General features: G+C 39.7%; 1 protein-coding gene across 1 annotated transcript; it reads left to right on the forward strand.

The window, feature by feature from the left end:
- The first annotated feature begins 1,629 nt into the window (after positions 1-1,629).
- Positions 1,630-18,618, forward strand: LOC133549127 (methionine aminopeptidase 2-like). Its single transcript, XM_061894268.1, has 6 exons — positions 1,630-1,815; positions 3,420-3,514; positions 8,828-8,924; positions 8,988-9,091; positions 17,909-18,024; positions 18,096-18,618. The coding sequence occupies exons 1-6, from the start codon at positions 1,767-1,769 to the stop codon at positions 18,346-18,348; spliced, it is 714 nt and encodes a 237-aa protein (XP_061750252.1). The 5' UTR covers positions 1,630-1,766; the 3' UTR covers positions 18,349-18,618.
- The last annotated feature ends 7,306 nt before the right edge of the window (positions 18,619-25,924 follow it).

The following is a 25,924-nucleotide window of genomic DNA, read 5'->3' on the forward strand; positions in this document are numbered from 1 at the left end:
CTCATGTGTTGCCTTCATAATACCACTTATAGAAAACTTTTAAACCAGTTTGATAGTAGGCTAATATAGCTAATATAGACACTTACGTCATGTGTTGTCTTCATTATAACATTATATAAGGCTTTTCATTCTTTGCGGCTCCCGACAGCTTAGTTTTTGGTATTTTATGTCCAATATGGCTCTTTCAACATTTTGGGTTGCCGACCCTTGACTCGAGTTTATTCATTAGTATTTTATAAATGATAAATCCCAGCAACATAATATGAATGGAATTGTTTTCTTTCTAAGGGAAAGAATGGATGCGTTGTTGTTGTGTTATAGCTGTCTGTGGCCACTATGTCCTCCACCAGGCGCAGTGCAGCCTGGAGGACCTCCAGCGAGGAGAAGCGAGCTCTGGACTCGGCCAATGAGGAGATGTGGAGCGACTTCAGGCAGGCGGCGGAGGCCCACCGCCAGGTCCGCTCCTACGTGAGGAGCTGGATCCAACCGGGCATGACTATGATTGACATCTGGTGAGCATATGCCCAATGTACTAACCGCTTTGAGGACCGTTAACGTGTGTGTGTGTGTCGCTCGCTGCTCCTGCCAGCGAGAAACTTGAGGCCTGTTCCAGGAGGCTCATTCAGGACAACGGACTGAAGGCGGGCTTGGCCTTCCCCACCGGCTGCTCCATCAACCACTGTGCCGCCCACTACACCCCCAACGCCGGGGACCCCACGGTGCTACGCTACGACGACGTCTGCAAAATAGACTTTGGAACGCACGTCAACGGTGAGGAGTTTTTGTCTGGAATTGATGGGTTTAAGAATGGCGTCATAGAGGCGCAATTAAGTGCAGTGCTGGGTTGCAACCAGCAGGGGTGCTGTTGATTCAGTCTTAACTAGTTTGCAGCCTGAAGAAGAAGTACCGTATTTCCTTGAATTGCCGCCGGGTATATAGTATGCGCCTGCCTAGAATTACTGCCGGGTCAAACTCGTTTCGCAAAATAATTTGCGCATGCTTAGCTATCCCGCCGGTTCAGGATTAACGCCGGGTCAAACTTGTTTCGCAAAATATTATTTTTATTAGCGCATGTCTAGAATTTCCGCCGGGTCAAACTCATCACGTCACAAGTACACAACCCTGGAGGACTACAACAGCTCAGGAGGGACAAAAACCCTCTCAGAGGCGAGCAGGAAAGAGAACTACCGTATTTCGTTGAGTTGCCGCCAGGTATATAGTATGTGCCTGCCTCAATTCACAAAATAATTAGCATATGCCTAGAATTTCCGCCGGGTCAAACTCGTCACGTCACAAGTGACATTTCACCTGTCATCATTTTCAAAATGGAGGAGACTGATTTCAATCATTTGAAATCCCATAAAGGGAAAAGATTAAGAGCTATTCAGTAGGATTTAAGGTCCAAGCTATTGAATATGCTAAAAAGAACAGTAAGCGGCTATGTTTTATTAATATACCGTAGCTGCATGTGTCAAATAGGAGTCATTAAATGACTCCCGCCTCCTGGTGGTAGAGGGCGCTAGTGATCCTTCTTGCGACTACTCGGCTGCAGAAGAAGTGACAACAAGCAGCAAGAGTGAGCAGCGATCTTTTTTTTTTTCTCTCGCTTGCACTTTTAACACAGAGGATTACATATCTAAAATAAAACAGTTTTCTAAACTGGACTTTCAATCCAAGCAGGAGGTAATAAAGGAAGATCTCCATCGAGACAGAGAGACTTTAAAAACTGAAGAAAGATAAGGAAGACTTCTATAAACAAGTTATCGATGCTTTTGATCAGAAGGAGCTGCGCATGGGCTTCATTTATAAGTAAAGGTAAGACCATAATAACGCTTGTTTTTAAATTAAATGTGCCTTTCATGATAGTATCCTTACATCACACTCAAATTTATAAGCACAGGCCTAAATTCACTGCATGCCTTTGGTAAACGCCGGAGTGAGAAGAGGTGTTAAATTAATTAGCGCCCCGGCGGCAATTCAAGGAAATACGGCATACTTTATTCTCTTGAATATGACACTATGTTAAAATAAAATAAAATATGAATTGTTAGGTTCGATATTGTAAATTCATAACAATTTGTCAGACGTCCATGCCTGTAATTTATTCGGATGAAAACGTGTTATCCTTATAGTGCTGTGTTTTGACACATTTGCGGGACTGTGAATTCTGCCTAGCAACAAGTGGCCCTCCAAAAAAGAATGCCAGGAAATCTGTTAAATTGCTGCACCTGCTACAGTAGATTTTTTTTTTTTTTAATTAATGTTTGTACATTTTAGAGTACAGGTTAGATGAGAAATGTGTTACCCTATAGCAGTTATTCTCAAACTGTGGTACATGTACACAGCATAAAACTTTTGGTGGACAAAATGAGTCAAAAAAGTGGAAAATTTTACATGTAAACAAACTATTGCATCACAGTCCACACTATGGTGAGTTCAAGAACTGCCAAAATTAGTAGGACAAAACAATGTTCACCAAATAGTGTCATCAGTGTGCATCGCCAAAAAAGGATGGTAGCATCAATTAACCTGCCGTCGCGCAGTGACCAAATATGCTTGATTAGCACATCAACAAAAAGCTCACCTTTGTGCATTCACGCACGGTATAAAACGTTTGGTGGACAAAATGAGACAAGGAAGGAGTGACACAAAACACGTCTTTCTGTGGCAGCGTCGGAGAAAGCTATACATGTAAACAAACTGCGGTGAGTTCAAGGACCTACCATGAATTGATTAACGTGGACCCCGACTTAAACCAGTTGAAAAACTTATTCGGGTGTTACCATTTAGTGGTCAATTGTACGGAATATGTACTAAACTGTTCAATCTACTAATAAAAGTTTCACTCATTTAATCAAAAACCAAAATTATTAGGACAAAACGGCGCTCAACAAATAGTGTCATCAGTGAAGCATAAACACAGTGGACTTTCTAACAATTGTCAAGGTTTGGGTCGTGTTTTTCCTCAAACAGAAACCATACTAAAACAAAAATATATATTTTTTCCCCCCATCGTTTTCCATTTTCATTCATTTTTTGGAAAACCTCCAAGGAGCCACTAGGATGGCGCTAAAGAGCCCGTGGGTTGCCGAACACCGATCTGGTGGTGTACCAAAAAAAAAAATGTACTTAAAGTTTAAAAAGAAAATCCTATACTTACACCCAGTGTGACTGTTCAAACTGTATGTTATGTTACAGCGGCCAAAAATATCAAATATACTTTTTATAGAAAATAGGCCAATTACAGTACGCCACTGTATTTTAACGCCAGTCATTATGGTGCTAAGTTTTTTCTGAGGTAGTACTTAGTGAAAAAAGTTTGAGATCCACTGCTGTATATGTTTTTCGTTCTCCAATAAAAACTCAGAAAACATGATTTTATACTCCATTTACACTAATATGTTGTTTGCTTCACCCAGGTCGAATAATAGATTGTGCCTTCACCGTCACATTCAACCCCAAATATGACAGACTGCTGGAGGCTGTAAGGGATGCAACGGACACTGGGATTAAGGTAACCCATATTCTACCAGTGATGGGCAAGCTACTTGGAAAATGTAGTTAGCTAAACTACAAGTTACTCTCCGTTAAATGTAGCTAAGCTGCAAGTTACTCTCCATTGAATGTAGCTAAGCTACAAGTTACTCTCCGTTAAATGTAGCTAAGCTACAAGCTACTCTCTATTAACGTAGCTAAACTACAAGTTACTCTCCATTACATGTAGCTAAGCAACAAGTTACTCTCCATTACATATAGCTAAGCTACAAGTTACTCTCGGTTAAATGTAGCTAAGACACAAGTTACTCTCCATGAAATGTTGCTAAACTGCAAGTTACTCTCCATTGAATGTAGCTAAGCTACAAGTTATTCTCAATTAAATGTAGCTAAGCTACAAGTTATTCTCCGTTAACTGTAGCTAAGCTACAAGTTACTCTCCAATGAATGTAGCTAAGCTACAAGTTATTCTCCTTAAATGTAGCTAAGCTACAAGTTACTCTCCGTTAAATGTAGCTAACCTAAAAGTTACTCTCCATTAAATGTAGCTAACCTAAAAGTTACTCTCCATTAAAGGTAGCTAAGCTACAACTTACTCTCCTTTAAATGTTGCTAAGATGCAAGTTACTCTCCATTAAATGTAGCTAAGCTACAAGTTATTCTCCGTTAAATGTAGCTAAGCTACAAGTTACTCTCCATTAAATGCAGCTAAGCTACAAGCTACTCTCCATTAAATGTAGCTAAGCTACAAGTTACTCTCCGTTAAATGTAGCTAACTTAAAAGTTACTCTCCATTAAATGTAGCTAAGCTACAAGTTACTCTCCGTTAAATGTTGCTAAGATGGAGGTTACTCTCCATTGAATGTAGCTAAGCTGCAAGTTACTCTCCATCAATTGTAGCTAAGCTACAACTTACTCTCCGTTAAATGTAGCTAAGATAAAAGTTACTCTCCATTGAATGTAGCTAAGCTACAAGTTACACTCCATTAAATCTGGCTAAGCAACAAGTTACTCTCCATTACATGCAGCTAAGCTACAAGTTACTCTGCTAAATGTAGCTAAGCTACAAGTTACTCTCCGTTAAATTCAGCTAAGCAAAAGTCCCAAAAATGTCCTAAATACTTACCCAGGCTCGAGTCCCACAAGTCCCGCCGCTGTGACTTGTGGGACTCACGTTTTGCCCATAATGTCCAAAACGCGCCCAGCAAAGTCCCACGTGAAGGCGGGGAGAAAAGTGAGAAAAGTCAGTAAAATGTTCAAAAATCACACCGGGGTCTTAGTCCCACATGAAGTATGGGACTCGAACCTGGGTAGATATTTTGAACATTTTTGGGGACCTTTGCCGACTTTACTCACTTTTCTCCCCCACTTCCCGTGGGAATTTGCTGGGTGCGTTTTGGACATTTTTGCATCCTGGGACTTGTGCGGCCGGCGGCGGGACTTGTGGGACTGGAACCCGGGTAGGTATTTTGAACAAAATTGGGACAAGCTGTAATATCTTACTGAGATCATTTAGGACCAAATCCATTAAAACAAGTAAAACACTCTTAACATAAAATCTTATGTATGGCCGCGCAAGTCCTGGGATGACCAAAATGTCCATAACACACCCAGCCGAGTCCCACGAGGAGGGGGGAGAAAAGTTGGAAAAGTCGGCAAAAGTCCCAAAGATGTCCAAAATACTTACCCAGGTTTGAGTTCCACAAATTCCCCTGCTGGCCGGGATGCCCATAATGTCCAAAACGCGCCCAGCAAAGTCCCACGGCAAGGCGGGGAGAAAAGTAAGAAAATTCGGTAAAATTTTCGAAAATCACACCCAAATTCGAGTGCCACATGAAGTGTGGGACTTGAACCTGGGTAGGTATTTTGAACATTTTTGGGGACTTTTGCCGACTTTTCTCACTTTTCTCCCCCACTTCCTGTGGGACTTTGCTGGGTACGTTTTGGACATTTTTGCATCCTGGGACTTGTGCAGCCGGCGGTGGGACGCATGGGACTGGAACCTGGGTAGGTATTTTGAACAAAATTGGGACTTTTGAACATTTTGGCCACCTTTTCCCCCTTTTCTTCCCCGCCTTCCTGTGCACCATTGCTGGGTGTGTTTTGGACATTTGGAAAAAAATAGTTTCAAGCATGTTTTACTCAGTATAGGTCATCAAATCTCAGCAACAAGCTGTAATATCTTACTGAGATCATTTAGGACCAAAACCCTTAAAACAAGTAAAACACTAACATAAAATATTATGTATGGCCGCGCAAGTCCTGGGATGGGGTGAGTTTTCCTCGCCCTTATGTGGGCTCTACTGAGGATGTCATTGTGGTTTGTGTTGTAGTTTGTGCAGCCCTTTGAGACACTAGTGATTTAGGGCTACATAAATAAAAATTGATTGATTGATTGATAACACACCCCGCCGAGTCCCACGGGGAGGGGGGATAAAAGTTGGAAAAGTCGGCAAAAGTCCCAAAAATGTCCAAAATACTTACCCAGGTTCGAGTCCCACAAGTCCCGCCGCTGGCTGGGATGCCCATAATGTCCAAAACGCGCCCAGCAAAGTCCCACGGCAAGGCGGGGAGAAAAGTGAGAAAAGTCAGTAAAATGTTCAAAAATCACACCTGGGTGGTAATTTAAAATTTTTGGGGACTTTTGCAGACTTTTCAAATTTTTCTCCCCCCTTCCCGTGGGACTTGGCTGGGTGTGTTATGGACATTTTGGGCATCCCGGGACTTGCGCGGCCGGACTTGTGGGATTTGAACCTGGGTAGGTATTTTGAACATTTTTGGGGACTTTTGCAGACTTTTCTCACTTTTCTCCCCCACTTCCTGTGGGACTTTGCTGGGTGCGTTTTGGACATTTTTGCATCCCCGGGACTCGTGGGAGTGGAACCCAGGTAGGTATTTTGAACAAAATTGGGACTTTTGACCATTTTGGCCGCCTTTTCCCCCTCTTCTTCCCCGCCTTCCTGTGCACCATTGCTGGGTGTGTTTTGGAGATTTGGAAAAGAATAGTTTCAAGCATGTTTTACTCAATATATGCCCTTATGTGGGCTCTACCAAGGATGTCGTTGTTTGTGTTGTGGTTTGTGCAGCCCTTTGAGACAGTAGTGATTTAGGACTATATAAATAAACATTGATTGTTTGATTGATAAAACCCCGCCGAGTCCCACGGGGAGGGGGGATAAAAAATGGAAAAGTCGGCAAAAGTCCCAAAAATGTCCAAGATACTTACCCAGGTTCGAGTCCCACAAGTCCCGCCGCTAGCCGGGATGCCCATAATGTCCAAAACGCGCCCAGCAAAGTCCCACGGCAAGGCGGGGAGAAAACTGAGAAAAGTCAGTAAAATGTTCAAAAATCACACCCGGGTTGGAGTCCCACATGAAGTGTGGGACTCGAACCTGGGTAGGTAATTTGACAATTTTGGGGACTTCTGCCGACTTTTCTAACTTTTCTCCCCCCTTCCCGTGGGAATCGGCTGGGTGTGTTATGGACATTTTGGATATCCCGGAACTTGTGCGGCCGACGGCGGGACTTGTGTGACTCGAGCCTGGGTAGGTATTTTGAACATTTTTGGGGACTCTTGCCGACTTTTCTTACTTTTTCCCCCACTTCCCGTAGGACTTTGCTGGGTGCGTTTTGGACATTTGTGCATCCCGGCTAGCGGCGGGACTAGTGGGACTGAAACCCGGGTAGTGGAGATGCGCGGTTTGCGGTCTCATCCGCGGAGTCCGCAGATAAACCGCGGGTCGGGCGGGTGACATGACGAAAAAGTAGATTTTAATTATATTCGGGCGGGTGGCGGTTGAACCATCCAGAAATATTTGATAGACACGGTTCTGGGATCGGTATCCTTCTCCATTCATGGAGCCATTTAAGACCCGTGTCACAAAGCGAAGAAGACAATAGGAGACGCTGATATTCACTACAATGACTGCCGGCAGTCACCCAGATAATAAGTATTAGGGCGTGCTATGAAGCCATTGACTTTGTCGCCTTCTACAACATGTACGATCTGCTTGGCAGTCCAGCAACATGTCCAGCAACACGCACACGACTGCAAGGCATACTGGGTGACACAGAGTACACTAATGGTTGTGATATAAACAAGTTTAACACTCTTAGTAATATGCGCCACGCTGTGAAGCCACACCAAACAAGATTGACAAACACATTTCGGGAGAACATCCTCCCAGTAAAACAACATAAACGCAACACAACAAATACCCAGAATCCTTTGTATCCATGACACTTCCTGACTATTTTATACACCCCGCTAGCAGCAAACCACGCCACCCTCCCCCCGTGGGTCGGTAAGGTGGGCGGGGTTGGGGGCGCGGGGGTGTAAAATATATTCAGGAAGTGTCACGGATACAAAGGATTCTGGGTATGTGTTGTGTTGCGTTTATGTTGTGTTACTGTGAGAATGTTCACCCGAAATGCGTTTGACAATCTTGTTTGGTGTGGCTTCACAGCGTGGCACATATTAGTAAGTGTTAAAGTTGTTTATATCACAACCATCAGTGCACTCTGTGTCACCCAGTATGCCTTTCAATCTTGTACGTGTGATTGCGGAAGCTGCACACAACATGTTGCCGGACTAACAATCGGTGTGTACATGTTGTTGAAGGTGTCAAAGGCAATGGCTTCACGGCACGCCCATATCCTTGTCATCAGGATGAACGCCAAATGGATATTCGCGAGAACGTCAGCGGCTCCAATTATTTTAATTACTCTGTGAAACGGGTTTAAATAGCTCTGTGAGTGGTAAAGGTGGCCGACCTCTGATGTATTTCAGCGGGCGGTTGGCAGGCGGTTGCGGTTCTGATAAAATGTTGGTTCAGGTGGACGGCGGGTGGATGACGACTTTGGTGATGCGGTTGCGGATGATATAATTGCCTATCCGCGCATCTCTACCAGGTAGGTATTTTGAACAAAATTGGGACTTTTGAACATTTTGGCCGCATTTTCCCCGTCTTCTTCCGCGCCTTCCTGTGCACCATTGCTGGGTGTGTTTTGGACATTTGGAAAAGAATAGTTTCAAGCATGTTTTACTCAATATAGGGCATCAAATCTCAGCAACAAACTGTAATATCTTACTGAAATCATTTACGACCAAAACCATTAAAACAAGTAAAACACTAACATAAAATCTGCTTAGTGAGAAGAATGATCTTATCAGACAGTAAAAAAATTGTGCGTAAAAAAAAAAATCTGTGTAAAATGCGTGAACCGTGTTGTAGCGAGGGAACACTGTGTTACATTTTTTCATCCAAACGTGGAACAAAACGGAGACGATTGATGTCGTTTTTTTATAAGGTATGTATAATTTGCGCTCCAGTTTGCGGGCATCGACGTGCGCCTGTGTGACGTTGGCGAGACCATCCAGGAGGTCATGGAGTCTTACGAAGTGGAGATAGATGGCAAGACGTATCAAGGTAAGCCGTGCACGGGCGTGACGGTATGCGGTATTCGGGCTTATCCACTTTGTTTTGTTGCAGTGAAGCCAATCCGGAACCTCAATGGCCACTCTATTGGACAATACAGGATACACTCAGGAAAGACGGTGCCTATCGTGAAAGGAGGAGAGGCGACACGGATGGAGGTTTGCTGCTTTATGCTCAGCTAAAAGAAAAGTGCATGACTTCATGTCTTAATTTATCCTTAATGCAGTTAAAAAACCCAAAACCAGTGAAGTTGACACGTTGTGTAAATGGTAAATAAAAACAAAATACAATGATTTGCAAATCCTTTTCAACTTATATTCAATTGAATAGACTGCAAAGACAAGATATTTAATGTTCGAACTGATGTTGCTCTAAAACCTGTATGTACCTTTCAGCATTCACAGATGTGTAAGTTACCCATGCCGTGGGCACTAATACACCCCCATACCATCACACATGCCGGCTTTTCAACTTTGCACTTAGAACAATCCAGAAGCTTCTTTTCCTCTTTGGTCCGGAGGACGCAACGTCCACAGTTTACAAAAACAATTTGAAATGTGGACAGAACACTTTTCCACTTTGCATCAGTCCATCTCAGATGAGGTCGAGCCCAGCGAAGCCGGCGGCGTTTCTGGGTGTTGTTGATAAATGGCCTTGGCTTTGCATAGTAGAGTTTTAACTTGCACTTACAGATGTAGCGACCAACTGTAGTCACTGACAGTGGTTTTCTGAAGTGTTCCTGAGCCCATGTGGTGATATCCTTTACACACAGAGGTCGCTTTTTGATGCAGTACCGCCTGAGGGATCGAAGGTCCTTAATATCATCGCTTCCGTGCAGTGATTTCTCCAGATTTTCTGAACCTTTTGATATTACGGACCATCCATCCATCCATCTTCTTCCGCTTATCCTAGGTCGGGTCGCGGGGGCAGCAGCCTAAGCAGGGAAGCCCAGACTTCCCTCTGCCCAGCCACTTCGTCTAGCTCTTCCCGGAGGATTCCAAGGTGTTCCCAGGCCGGCTGGGAGACATAGTCTTCCCAACGTGTCCTGGGTCTTCCCCGTGGCCTCTTACCGGTTGGACGTGCCCTAAACACCTCCATAGGGAGGCGTTCAGGTGGCATCCAGACCAAATCCCCCAAACCACCTCCTCTGGCTCCTCTCCATGTGGAGGAGCATCGGCATTACTTTGAGTTCCTCCCGGATGGCAGAGCTTCTCACCCTATCTCTAAGGGAGAGCCCCAAACTCATTTCGGCCGCTTGTACCCGTGATCTTATCCTTTCGGTCACGACCCAAAGCTCATGACCATAGGTGAGGATGGGAACGTAGATCGACCGGTAAATTGAGAGCTTTGCCTTCCGGCTCAGCTCCTTCTTCACCACAACGGATCAGTACAATGTCCACATTACTGAATACACCGCACCGATCCACCTGTCGATCTCACGATCCACTCTTCCCTCACTTGTGAACAAGACTCCTAGGTACTTGAACTCCTCCACTTGGGGCTGGGTCTCCTCCCCAACCCGGAGATGGCATTCCAGCCTTTTCCGGGCAAGAACCATGGACTCGGACTTGGAGGTGCTGATTCTCATTCCGGTCGCTTCACACTCGGCTGCGAACCGATCCAGTGAGAGCTGAAGATCCTGGCCAGATGAAGCCATCAGGACCGTAGACCGTGAAATCCCTAAATTCCTTGCAATAGCTGGTTGATAAATGTTGTTGTTAAACTGTTGGATAATTTGCTCACACATTTGTTCACAAAGTGGTGACCCTCGCCCCATCTTTGTTTGTGAACGACTGACCATTTCATGGAAGCTGCTTTTATACCCAATCATGGCACCTGTGGGATGTTCCAAATAAGTGTTTGATGAGCATTCCTCAACTTTCTCAGTCTTTTTTGCCACTTGTACCAGCTTTTTTGAAACATGTTGCAGGCATCACATTTCAAATGAGCTAATATTTGCAAAAAATTAAGTTTTCCAGTTCAAACATTAAGTATCTTATCTTTGCAGTCAATTCATATAATTTGAAAAGTTGTAATTTTGTTTTTATCTACGATTCACACAAGGTGCCAACTTCACTGGGTTTGTAGAAGAAAAAGGGTCTCGTTGGGGTTAAAGCAGGGTGCAGGGAAGCGTTCCATTTCACTGCACTTTATTGACATCTTTAATGAGATTAGCAACTGTGTGGAGTAGCAACCCGGGTTCGAACCCTTCGGTTGCTGCGTTCGCTGACAAGGAGGGGCCGACGTCCTTGCTGCAGACTGCAGGTCACTCTATCTGGACACAAATGAGCATTTTAATTGGCAAGCTGCAGCGTCAAGCTTTCCGCCTAAAGTGCGTCCGCCGAGGTTGCTGACGTGGCAGCTTTGCATCTTGGCCTATTTGGTTGAGTGTGTCTTTGCGAGCGGCTGACTTTGGCGGCTGGGCGTGCCACGGGGCTGCGAGCACTTTTGATTATCAGTTGTCGCCGCTTTATCAGCGCACGCCAACACCAGCCGCACTCTGATAGAGGCCAACCGCTTGACACCGCGCTGTCTGTGCTGCTGCTTTGAGGGTTTTTCATTCACACTGAAGGGTCTATCAGAGCGCTCAGCCTGCCTTGTTGTTGTTGTTGTTGTTGTTAAATTAAATTAAATTTAAATCAAAACATTTTTTATTATTAAATACAATTTAATTTAAATAATAAAAAAATACTCACTAAAAGTAATATTAAAGTTAAGGTTAAAATTAAAATTTGAAATTGAAATTAAATCTGAATAAACTAATTATTGTTTTTATTAAATTGAATTGAATTTAAATAAAATAAAAATTAAAGTTAAATTTTAAATTAAATTTAAATAAACTATTTTTTTATTAAATACAAGTTAATTTAAATTAAATTAAAATCAAATAAACAATTGTTTTATTATCAAATACAATTTAATTTAAATAAAACAAAAATACTAACTAAAATTAAAATTAAAGTTAAAGTTAAAATTTGAAATTGAAATTAAATCTGAATAAACTAATTATTGTTTTTATTAAATTGAATTGAATTTAAATAAAATTAAAATTAAAGTTAAAGTTAAAATTTAAATTAAATGTAAATAAACTATTTTTTTATCAAATACAAGTTAATTTAAATAAAATTAAAATCAAATAAACAATTGTTTTAGTATTAAATACAATTTAATTTAAATAAAACAAAAATACTAACTAAAATTAAAATTAAAGTTAAAGTTAAAATTTGAAATTGAAATTAAATCTGAATAAACTAATTATTGCTTTTATTAAATTTAATTGAATTTAAATAAAATGAAAATTAAAGTTAAAGTTAAAATTGAAATTAAATTTAAATAAACTATTTTTTTATTAAATACAAGTTAATTTATATTAAATTAAAATCAAATAAACAATTGTGTTATAATTAAATACAATTTAATTTAAATAAAACAAAAATAATAACTAAAATTAAAATTAAAGTTAAAGTTAAAATTTGAAATTGAAATTAAATCCGAATAAACTAATTATTGTTTTTATTAAATTGAATTGAATTTAAATACAATTAAAATTAAAGATAAAATTTAAATTAAATCTAAATAAACTATTTTTTTATTAAATACAAGTTAATTTAAATTAAAATCAAATAAATAATTGTTTTATTATTAAATACAATTTAATTTAAATAAAACAAACATACTAACTAAAATTAAAATTAAGGTTGAAGTTAAAATTTGAAATTAAATCTGAATAAACTAATTATTGTTTTTATTAAATTGAATTGAATTTAAATAAAATTAAAATCAAAGTTAAAATTTAAATTAAATTTAAATAAACTATTTTTTTATTAAATAAAAGTTAATTTAAATTAAATTAAAATCAAATAAACAATTGTTTTATTATTAAATACAATTTAATTTAAATAAAACAAACATACTAACTAAAATTAAAATTAATGTTGAAGTTAAAATTTGAAATTGAAATTAAATCTGAATAAACTAATTATTGTTTTTATTAAATTGAATTGAATTTAAATAAAATTAAAATTAAAGTTAAAATTTAAATTAAATTTAAATAAACAATTTTTTTATTAAATACAAGTTAATTTAAATTAAATTAAAATCAAATGAACAATTGTTTTATTATTAAATACAATTTAATTTAAATAAAACAAAAATACTAACTAAAATTAAGATTAAAGTTAAAGTTAAAATTTGAAATTGAAATTAAATCTGAATAAACTAATTATTGTTTTTATTAAATTGAATTTAAATAAAATTAAAGTTAAAGTTAAAATTTAAATTAAATTTAAATAAACTATTTTTTATTAAATACAAGTTAATTTAAATTAAATTAAATAAGCAATTGTTTTATTATTCAGTACAATTTAATTTAAATAAAACAAAAATACTAACTAAAATTAAAATTAAAGTTAAAGTTAAAATTTGAAATTGAAATTAAATCTGAATAAACTAATTATTGTTTTTATTAAATTGAATTGAATTTAAATAACATTAAAATTAAAGTTAAAGTTAAAATCTAAATTAAATTTTAATAAACTATTTTTTTTATCAAATACAAGTTCATTTAAATCAAAATTAAATAAACAATTGTTTTATTATTAAATACAATTTAATTTAAATAAAACAAAAATACTAACTAAAATTAAAATTAAAGTTAAAGTTAAAATTCAAATTCAAAATTGAAATTATATCTAAACAAACTAATTATTGTTTTTATTAAATTGAATTTAATTTAAATAAAATTCAAATTAAAGTTAAAGTTAAAATTAAAATTAAATTTGAATAAACTAATTATTTTTTATTAAATACAAGTTAATTTAAATTAAATTAAAATTACAATTAAAATTAAAGTTAAAGTTAAGTTTAAGAACAACGTTTCTCCAAGTGCAATTGCAAGAAATTTAAGGATTTCAACATCTACGGTCCATAATATCATCAAAAGGTTCAGAGAATCTGGAGAAATCACTACACGTAAGCGGCTAAGCCTGTGACCTTGGATCTGTCAGGCGGTACTGAATCAAAAACCGACATCAATCTCCAAAGGATATCACCACATGGGCTCTAGACACTTTAGAAAACCAAACAAACTAGTCTGCTTAGCCGTCTGCCAGCAACTTGAGGGTTCCAGGTTCGATCCCCGCTTCCGCCATCCTAGTCACTGCTGTTGTGTCCTTGTGCAAGACACTTTACCCACCTGCTCCCAGTGCCACTCACACTGGTTTAAATGTAACTTAAATATTGGGTTTCACTATGTAAAGCGCTTTGAGTCACTTGAGAAAAGCGCTATATAAATATAATTCACTTCACTGTCACTAAATACAGTTTGTCGCTACATCTGTAAGTGCAAGTTAAAGCCATTTGTCAACAACATCCAGAAACTCCGCCGGCTTCTCTGGGCCCGAGATCATCTAAGATGGACTGATGCAAAGTGGAAAAGTGTTCTGTGGTCTGACGAGTCCACATTTCAAATTGTTTTTGGAACTATTAAACATTGTGTCATCCGGACCAAAGGGGAAGCGAACCATCCAGACTGTTATCGACGCAAAGTTCAAAAGCCAGCATCTGTGATGGTATGGGGGTGCATTACTGCCCAAGGCATGGGTAACTTAAACATCTGTGAAGGCACCATTAATGCTGAAAGGTACATACAGGTTTTGGAGCAACATATGCTGCCATCTTTTTCATGGACGCCCCTGCTTATTTCAGCAAGACAATGCCAAGCCACATTCATCACGTGTTACAAAAGCGTGGCTTCGTAAAAAAAGAGTGCAGATACTTTCCTGGCCCGCCTGCAGTCCAGACCTGTCTCCCATCGAAAATGTGTGGCGCATTATGAAGCGTAAAATACGACAGCGGAGACCCCGGAATGTTAAACGACTGAAGCTCTACATAAAACAAGAATGGGAAAGAATTCCACTTTCAAAGCTTCAACAATTAGTTTCCTCAGTTCCCAAACGTTTATTGAGTGTTGTTAAAAGAAAAGGTGATGTAACACAGTGGTGAACATGCCCTTTCCCAACTACTTTGGCACGTGTTGCAGCCATGAAATTCTAAGTGAATTATTATTTGCAAAAAAAAAAAAAAATGTATGAGTTTGAACATCAAATATGTTGTCTTTGTAGTGTATTCAATTGAATATGGGTTGAAAATGATTTGCAAATCATTGTATTCCGTTTATGTTTACATCTAACACAATTTCCCAACTCATATGGAAACGGGTTTAGTACAAGAAAGTTGTAAAGCTTAGTGATTTATCAGATTGTAGATGTTTTTTTTACCCTTTTCTTTCATATTTCACTGTGTTTGTTGCACTCGGCTTGATTGTAAAGTATGGGGATGGAGAGGGGGTGTGACGTTCATATGTTCTCAGTATTCAGGGTTTTATCCTTCATAGAAAAAAAAAATTCCATTCCGTTTGTTAAAGCAGCCTGTCATAACATTTTTAGCATTCAATCAGACATTATTGTGAGGTTTTGTATTAGTTTTCCTTAAAATAAATATACCGGCCCCCAGACACATTTTTTTCTCTAAATTTGGCCCCCGAGTCAAAATAATTGCCCAGGTCTGTTCTGGATGCACTGAATGGTGGCCAAGATGTTACTGCCTTTATTGGAAGCTTGAGTAAAGTCGTTATTAGAGATGTCCGATAATATCGGACTGCTGATATTATCGGGCGATAAATGCTTTAATATGTAATATCGGAAATTATCGGTGTGGGTTTTAAAAAGTAAAATTCATGACTTTTTAAAAGGCAGTTGTACGGCGTGCTACACGGACGTAGGGAGAAGTACAGAGCGCCAATAAACCTTAAAAGCACTGCCTTTGCATGCCGGCCCAGTCAAATAACATCTATGGCTTTTCACACACACACAAGTGAATGCAAGGCATACTTGGTCAACAGCCATACAGGTCACCCTGAGGGTGGCCGTATAAACAACTTTAACACTGGTACAAATATGCGCCACACTGTGAACCCACACCAAACAACAAACACATATCAGGAGAACCTCCACACCGTAACACAACATAAACACAACGGAACAAATACCCAGAACCTCTTGCAACCCGCTACAATATACAACCCCTGCTCCCCCCTAACCTCACCACCTCAACCCTGATTATGTCACATCAAATATTCCACTGAGAAAATTTTTTGGGGTAGAATACTTCGCATATTTTGTGTGTTTGCCATAAAAAAAAAATGTTTTGTTTGACAAAAAAGGGCAGAAAACAAACAAAAAAACAACATTAAAAAAATAAAATAAAACATTTTTAAATGAGGAATAGACGTGACGTTGATGTAGACTCCAGAGATTTAAGAACAACTACCCAGAACCCCTTGCAGCACTAACTCTTACGGGACGCTACAATATACACCCCACCTCTTTGTGGGTTCTCCTTCGAGGATGTCGTAGTCGTAATGGTTTGTACAGTCCTTTGAGACATTTGTGATTTAGGGCTATATAAATAAACATTGATTGATTGATTGACCTCAACCTCCTCATGCTCTCTCAGGAAGAGCATATGTCCCAAATTCTAAGCTGCTGTTTTGAGGCATGTTAAAAAAAAAATAATGCACTTTGTGACTTCAATAATAAATATGGCAGTGCCATGTTGGCATTTTTTTTCCATAACTTGAGTCAGTTTATTTTGGAAAACCTTTTTACATTGTTTAAAGCATCACAACACAATTTGGCATAATAATATGTTAATTCCATGACTGTAAATATCGGTGTCGGTTGATATCGGAATCGGTAATTAAAGGCCTAATGAAATGAGATTTTCTTATTTAAACGGGGATAGCAGGTCCATTTTATGTGTCATACTTGATCATTTCGCGTTACTGCCATATTTTTGCTTAGTAGAGAACATCGACGATAAAGCTTGCAACTTTTGGTCGCTGATAAAAAAGCCTTGCCTGTACCGGAAGTAGCGGACGATGTGCGCGTGACGTCACGGGTTGTGGAGCTCCTCACATCTGAACATTGTTTACAATCATGGCCACCAGCAGCGAGAGCGATTCGGACCGAGAAAGCGACGATTTCCCCATTAATTTGAGCGAGGATGAAAGATTCGTGGATGAGGAAAGTGAGAGTGAAGGACTAGAAAAAGAAAAAAAGGGCTATACAGTGGGAGCGATTCAGATGTTATTAGACACATTTACTAGGATAATTCTGGAAAATCCCTTATCTGCTTATTGGGTTACTAGTGTTTTAGTGAGATTATATGGTTGTACCTGTACAACCTGAAGGTCGGCCCCGCACCTTTCTTCAGCACCAGTAGACGGGTGGTGGCTATGCCTATCTCTACCCTTCGCAAGGGACCCTCTTCGAAACACGATCTTTCGAAACGATCGCTGCATAATACACTGTACTTTGTGTGTGTGGTCCAATCCAACCGTGTTCGCTTGACATCTCTGTTCCATCGTAAAGCTTGACTGTCATCTTTCGGGAATGTAAACAATGAATCACCGGCTGTGTTTGTGTTGCTAAAGGCGGATGCGATACACCGCTTCCCACCTACAGCTTTCTTCTTTGACGTCTCCATTATTCATTGAAGAAATTGCAAAAGATTCAGCAACACAGATGTCCATAATACTGTGGAATTATGCGATGAAAACAGACGACTTACAGCTGGGAACGGTGCTGGAACAACATGTCCTCTACAATGCGTGACGTCACGCGTCATCATACCGCGACGTTTTAGCATGATATTTCCGTGCGAAACTTAAAATTGCAATTTAGTAAACTAAACCGGCCGTATTGGCATGTGTTGCTATGTTAATATTTCATCATTGATATATAAACTATCAGACTGCGTGGTCGGTAGTAGTGGGTTTAAGTAGGTCTTTAAGAGTCGCACAATATCGGATATCAGCAAAAAAGCCAATATCGGACATCTCTAGTCATTATTATGTTTTTCTCTGTAGTTACAAGGCGTAGTCTTTCATAAGTATTTTTTGTGCCGCTTCTCAGGAAGGTGAAACCTACGCCATCGAGACTTTCGGCAGCACAGGACGCGGCGCCGTCCACGACGACATGGAGTGCTCGCACTACATGAAGAACTTCAACGTCGGACACGTGCCGATAAGGTTCTGATCCGGCATTAAAACCGATTAACGGTCGGCTCCCATTTCACATGTCCGCATTCTAAATCCTGCAGACTTCCGAGGGCCAAGCACCTCCTGAACGTGATCAACGAGAACTTCGGCACCTTGGCGTTCTGCCGCCGCTGGCTGGACCGGCTGGGCGAGAGCAAGTACCTGTTGGCGCTGAAGAACCTGTGCGACCTGGGTATCGTGGACCCCTACCCGCCGCTGTGTGACATCAAAGGCAGCTACACGGCCCAGTACGAACACACCATCCTCCTCAGGCCCACCTGCAAGGAGGTGGTCAGTCGGGGAGACGACTATTAGCTGACACGGGTCTAATGACTACAGTCTACCAGGACTCCCTGGAATACAGTGTGCAAAATGTCAGGTATTCCTATAGAGCAGGGGTGCCCATTACGTCGATCGCGAGCTACCAGTCGCCCGCGGGGGGTGTGTCAGTCGATCTCCAGCCAGGCTTTTAAAAAAAATAGACCTAAAAATTAGTGATCATCAATCTTCACCAAGACGTCACTTAAATGACATTCACGGTACCGGAGGGTCTTGTGAGATGACGCTGGCTGCTGCAAGATCATTATTATGAAAATATGACCGAGAGGAAGGCGAGAAACACTTTTTATTTCAACAGACTCTCGCGCCGTACCTTCCGTCAAAACTCTAAAGGCCGACTGCACATTTCCTATCTTCACAATAAAAGGCCTGCTTCATGCTGCCTGCGCTAACTAAATACAGAGTCTCGGAAAACTGGCATGCACAAGCGATCCCTCAGAAAGCTGGCGTGCACATCACTTGTGCACGCCAGCTTTCCGAGACTCTTATTTTGTTAGCGCAGGCAGCATGAAGCAGGGCTTTTATTGTGAAGATAGGAAATGTGCAGTCGGCCTTTAGAGTTTTGACGGAAGGGACGGCGCGAAAGTCTGTTGAAATAAAAAGTGTTTCTCGCCTTCCTCTCTGTCATTTTTTCATAATAATGAACTGGCAGCAGCCAGCGTCATCTCACAAGACCCTCGGGTGCCGTGAATGTCAATCAAGCAAGCTACGGAATTTGCCGCCAATGTTTTTCTTGTAAAGTGTATGGAAGCTGGATGAATTAGATGCCAAAAACCAACCACTTTCGTGTGGTATTGTACAGAAAGGACAACTTTTTTTCTCTTCCATTTGAAAATGTGGGCGTTATCATCATTACTGTCTGATTCCAATCAATGCAAGTCATCAGAATCAGGTAATACACCAACTTATATTCTTGTCTTTGTGAAAGAAAGACATCTATATGTGTTACACATGCTTGTATTATCATTAAACACATTTAACTTGTTTACAAAAATGTCTCTTTCATAAATAAATGAATATAAATGATATATATAAATGAGGTAGATCCCCTCGAGTTGGTCAATTGAAAAGTAGCTCGCCTGCAGAAAAAGTGTGGGCAGCCCTGCTATAGAGGGACCTAAATGTTCCTAAAAATGTTAATATCTTGCAGAACACATATAGAGCATGTATTTCATCTATCAAGTTTAACTTAACACATATAGGTGTTACCCGCAAAGGTTTGTTTTTTTGCAGAAATTCGATTTACAAGGCGAAAAATAACACAAAACCCCCAAAACCAGTGAAGTTGGTCCGTTGTGCAAATGGTAAATAAAACCAGAATACAAGGATTTGCTTATATTCAATTGAATAGATTCCAAAGACAAGATACTTAACGTTCGAACTGTAAAACTGCAAATCTTAGCTCATTTGGAATTTGATGCCTGCAACGTCATTCAAAATAGCGGGCACAAGTGGCAAAAAAGACTGAGAAAGTTGAGGAATGCTCACCAAACACTTATTTGGAACATTCCACAGGGGGACAGAGTAATTAGCTCGGTTGGTAGAGCGGCTGTGCCAGTAACTTGAGGGTTGCAGGTTCGATTCCCACATCCTCCATCCTAGTCACTGCCGTTGTGTCCTTGGGCAAGACACTTTACCCACCTGCTCCCAGTGCCACCCACACTGGTTTGAATGTAACTTAGATATTGGGTTTCACTCTGTAAAGCGCTTTGAGTCACTAGAGAAAAAGCGCTATATAAATATAATTCACTTCACTAATTGGGAACAGGTGGGTGCCATGATTGGGGATAAAAGCAGCTTCCATGAAATGCTCAGTCATTCACAAACGAGGGGTCGCTACAATGTGAACAAATGCGTGAGGGAATTGTTCAACAATTTAAGAAGAATATTTCTCAACCAGCTATTGCAAGGAATTTAGGGATTTCACCGTCTACGGTCCGTAATATCATCCAAAGGTTCAGAGAATCTAGAGAAATTACTGCACGTAAGCGATGATATTACGGACTTTCGATCCTTCAGGCAGTGCTGCATCAAAAAGCGACATCGGTGTGTAAAGGATATCACCGCATGGGCTCAGAAATACTTCAGAAATCCACTGTCGGTAACTACAGTTGGTCGCTACATCTGAAAGTGCAAGTTAAATCTCTACTATGCAAAGCCAAAGCCATTTATCAACAACACCCAAAAACGCCGCCGGCTTCGCTGGGCCCGAGCTCATCTAAAATAGACTGATGCAAAGTGGAAAAGTGTTCTGTGGTCTGACGAGTCCACATTTCTAATTGTTTTTGGAAACTGTGGACGTTGTGTCCTACGGAACAAAGAGGAAAAGAACCATCCGGATTGTTATAGGTGCAAAGTTGAAAAGCCAGCATCTATGATGGTATGGGGGTGTATTAGTGACCAAGGCATGGGTAACTTACACATCTGTGAAGGCATCATTAATGCTGAAAGGTACATACAGGTTTTGCAGCAACAGATGTTGCCATCCAAGCAACGTCACCATGGACGCCCCTGCTTATTTCAGCAAAATGTGTTACCACAGTGTGGCTTCATAGTAAATGAGTGCGAGTACTAGGCTGGCCTGCCTGTAGTCCACACCTGTCTCCCATTGAAAATGTGTGGCGCATTATGAAGCCTAAAATACCACATTGGAGAGTGAACAACTTAAGCTGTACATCACGCAAGAATGGGAAAGAATTCCACCTGAAAAGCTTCAAAAATGTGTCTCCTCAGTTCCCAAACGTTTACTGAGTGTTGTTAAAAGGAAAGGCCATGCAACACTGTGGTAAAAATGCCCCTGTGGTAATATTTTTTGCAATGTATTGCTGCCATTAAATTCTAATTTAATGATTATTGGCAAAAAATATGAAGTTTCTCAAATACAACATTAAATATCTTGTCTTTGCAGTCTATTGAATTAAGTTATAAAGGATTTACAAATCATTGTATTCTGTTTTTATTTACCATTTACACACTGTGCCATCTTCATTGCTTTTGGGTTTTGTACATGACATATGCTCATAACATGCAACCCAAGATATTTCAAGCCTTCTTATGATACATATATTTTTGATGACCATGTTAATGAAGAACTTTCAAAAACTGGAAGCCATGATGATCAAAATGATGACAAATAAAAGGGCTGCATACATATTAGTTTCACATTTGAAGTGGAATTGCTCAAAATAACGGACTTCAGCTTTTACATGTAATAGTCTGCACGTTATTATGTTGATGTATAACACTGTTTTATTCCCATATAGTGGCCAAGGACTCCCAATGGAAAATTTCCATAATTTCAGAATTAACTTTGCTTATATAGGCCATTGTTTCGCCTCCATATTTAGTACAATATTTTAAACAAAACTATAAGGACATATGAAGCATTTTTTGGTACATTTTGTTGATGCACTGCCTTTAGAAAATATGCAAAAACCAATATATGCAAAAAAAAAATAAAAAGAGGTAAGCGCCTTGCTAAAAATGTTCTGATGTCACTACTTTGTCTGAATAGGGCTGTAAAATACACCCTATGCCAGTGGTCCCCAACCTTTTTGTATCCGCGGACCGGTCAACGCTTAATAATTTTTTTTAATTTTTTTTTCTTTGTCATGAAAAAGGGACGTTTTTGTCATGAAAAAGGGAGGTTTTTGTGGTTGGTGCACTAATTGTAAGTGTATATTGTGTTTTTTATGTTGATTTAATTTAAAAAAAAAAAAATAATATGGGGTTGCCCACATCTGAGGTCCTCTCCAAGGTTTCTCATAGTCAGCATTGTCACTGGCGTCCCACTGGATGTGAATTCTCCCTGCCCACTGGGTGTGAGTTTTCCTTGCCCTTTTGTGGGTTCTTCCGAGGAGGTTGTAGTCGTAATGATTTGTGCAGTCCTTTGAGACATTTGTGATTTGGAGCTATATAAATAAACATTGATTGATTGAATAATAATAATATATATATATTTTTTTTTAATAAAAAATTCTTCTGCGGCCCAGTGGTTGGGGACCACTGATCTAAAACAGTGGTCCCCAACCTTTTTGTATCCGCAGACCGGTCAACGCTTAACAATTTGTCCCGCGGCCCGGGGGGGAGTGGGGGGGGGTCCTTTTTTTTTTTATTTTTTATTTTTTTTCTTTGTCATGAAAAAGGGACATTTTTGTCATGAAAAAGGGAGGTTTTTGTGGTTGGTGCACTAATTGTAAGTGTATATTGTGTGTTTTATGTTGATTTAATAAAAAATAAAAAATATATATATATTTTTTTTAATTTTTAAATAAAAATTTATAAAAAATTATTCTGCGGCCCGGTACCAATTGAGCCGCGGCCCGTTGGTTGGGGACCACTGTCCTATGCGACGGAAAAACTATTACAGTATAATCAATGAATATACCGAGAGTTAGAAGTTCCTTCCATTCAAATATGAATTATTAAATTTTAGCAGGACACTACGGACACTTGTATGTATTCAAATTGGCACTTTCTGCTACTGTTCGCATTTTCTCCTTGCTGGGTGTCCCAATACTTTTGTTCATAAAGCATGTCGCTTTTGCATTTCTAAATATATTAGACTTTAGTTTCCTGACGGTTGGTAATCATACCGAAATCTTGACTTGCTTTTTGGGAAGTTTGGTCATCATTTACAATTCTGATATAAGACAAGAACATGTTTTTTTTTTTTTGCATTCTTACTCAGAAATAAACAATGGAGCTAATGAAAGTCGCTCTATTCTGCCTACACAGCGCTCTAAAAAATGTAATAATTACGTATTTTGATCATTGTAAGCATACGGCGGCATAATAATTTCACAGATGCATCACGATGTTCACTTTTTCCTTCAACAACAAAACTACTCAACAATGACTACTTTGGGACAAACAATGATCCAGAAACCTACATTTTTGAGCCTGAGTATACAGAGGATGAGCCACAAGTTTTAGAAGCTGTGTGCTAAACAGATGCAGCTTTAGTGAAACACTAAGCATTATGTAGGACATGGGTGTCAAACTTTGGCCCGCGGGCCAAATTTGGCCCGCCGTGTAATTTCATTTGGCCCTTGAGGCAATATCAAATTAACATTAGAGCTGGCCCGCCGCTGTAACACCGCATTCACCGCTAATACTCTTACTTGCCAACCCTCCCGATTTTCCCGGAAGACTCCCAAAGTACAGTGCCCCTCCCAAATTTCATCCCGGACAACAAAATTGGGGGTAAGCCTTAAAAGGCATTGCCTTTGGCGTTCTCTACAACCTGTCGCCACGTCCACTTTTCCTCCATACAAACAGCGTGCCGTCCCTGTCACATAATATATGCGGCTTATACACTCACTCAAGTGAATGCAAGGCATACTTGGTCAACAGCCATACAGGTCACACTGAGGGTGGCCGTATAAACAACTTTAACACTGTTACAAATATGCGCCACACTGTGAACCCACACCAAACAAGAATGACAAACACATTTCGGTAGGACATCCGCTCCGTAACCCAACATAAACACAACAGAACAAATACCCAGAAACTCTTGCAGCACTAACTCTTCCGGGAAGCTACAATATACAACCCCCGCTATCACCAAACCCCGCCCACCTCAACCCCGCCCCCGAAAAGAGACATTCAATTTTTATTTAAATTTTGATATGCCATTGATATTTTTTGATATGCCACTGATATTTTTTGATTATTATTATTAATTGTGCATGTCACTATAAAGTTTTATAAGCCTTGCTTGTTCAATATTCAATGCAAAACTTGTTTGGGTCCCTATTAAAAGTTTAATTTGTTCAACCTTGGCCCGCGGCTTTGTTCGGTTTTAAATTTTGGCCCACTCTGTGTTTGAGTTTGACACCCCTGAAGTAGGAGTATTGCCAAGTGCTAAACAAGATACACAAACACAATAACTTACTGAACAATGTCTGCGCTCACTGGGATAAAGACTGATAGGACATTTATATATTCCCATTTAGATGAAGAATGATTCATAATCCTCACAACGGATTGAAAAAGTGCAGCAAAAAAGCGTCTTTTTGCCATCTCTGGATATAAATTGGATGTCAAAGTTGAAAAAAAATCTCAGTTTATGGCCACAACCTTCCAATATCCAGGTGACAGGCATATTTCATCATCTAGAATTAACTTTCACCAGCTTGGAAGCGATGCAGCAGCTCCCCAGCTCACTATGAACATAATACAACAATCACATACTGAACCATGTCTGCTCTCACTGGGGAAAAGACTGAGAGGATGTTAATAACTTCCCGTTTAGATGAAGAATGTATCATAATCCTAACAAAGTATTGCAAAAATTCTGCAAACAAGCTTCTTTTTGGGTCTTTCTTGCCATCTCTGGATATAAATTGGATGTCAAAGTTGAACATACTTCTCAGTTTATGGCCACAACCTTCCAATATCCAGGTGACGGGCAAAATGTATCCTCTAAAACAGGGGTCGGGAACCTTTTTGGCTGAGAGAGCCATGAAAGCCAAATATTTCAAAATGTATTTCCGTGAGAGCCATATCATATTTTTCAAAACTGAATACAACTAAATGCGTACATTTTTAAGTAAAACCAACATTTTTAGAGTATAATAAGTCTCTTATTCTTTTTAATAACATTGTTATTCCGAAGCTAACCAATAATAAATAAAATGTCATATCTGTTGATCATGTTTTTGTCTGGCCATGTGCTGTTTGTCCTTTGGACTCTTTAAGTTCCTGTTTTTTTCCGCTGCCTTGTCTGGTTTCCTTGGTTACTCATTTCGTCCACCTGTCTCTGGTGGACAAAACGCCCGCTCACCTGCTTCCCGAGCACTAATCAGAGGCAGTATTAAAGCTCGTCTTTGCCAGTCAGTCGCCCTGTGCTGACTTGTTTCATGCCTTGCAATAGTTTCGTGCTTCATGCCATGCCAAGTAAGTTTTGTCTGATTTACTTTCTTAGTCTGTTTATGCGTTAGCTTTGTTCTTTAACCCAAGTTGTGCCTCCACTGTGAGCGATTTTTGTTTGTATATTTTTTTAGTTAAAATTAAATCACGTTTTTACCTAAATGCCATGTCCCGAGTAGTCCGTCTGCCTTCCTGGGAGAACGACCCGCAGCAACCGGCAAACCCCCCCCCCCGTCGTGACATAAAATACTTCTTACCATTAATGCGACTTCTTGAACAGGTGCGGTAGAAAACGGATGGATGGATATAAATGCATGAGAATGTTTTATGTTTTGCACGTTATTTTTAGCACTGTGATTACCAGCGAAATTATTCATAATTATCGCCTTACGCAATGTCAGCTAAGATTTATCTGAGAGCCAGATGCAGTCATCAAAAGACCCACATCTGGCTCTAGAGCCATAGGTTCCCTACCCCTGCTCTAAAATGAACTTTCCCCAGCTCAGAAGCCATGCAGCAGCTCACCGGCTCACTATGATCATAAAAGAACAATAACTTACTGAACAATGTCTGCTCTCACTGGGATAAAGACTGATAGGATGTTTATATCTTCCAGTTTAGATGAAGAATTAATCATAATCCTCACAATGGATTGAAAAAAGTGCCGCAAACAAGC

Source organism: Nerophis ophidion, linkage group LG03, assembly GCF_033978795.1.
Source record: "Nerophis ophidion isolate RoL-2023_Sa linkage group LG03, RoL_Noph_v1.0, whole genome shotgun sequence".
Taxonomy (NCBI): domain Eukaryota; kingdom Metazoa; phylum Chordata; class Actinopteri; order Syngnathiformes; family Syngnathidae; genus Nerophis; species Nerophis ophidion.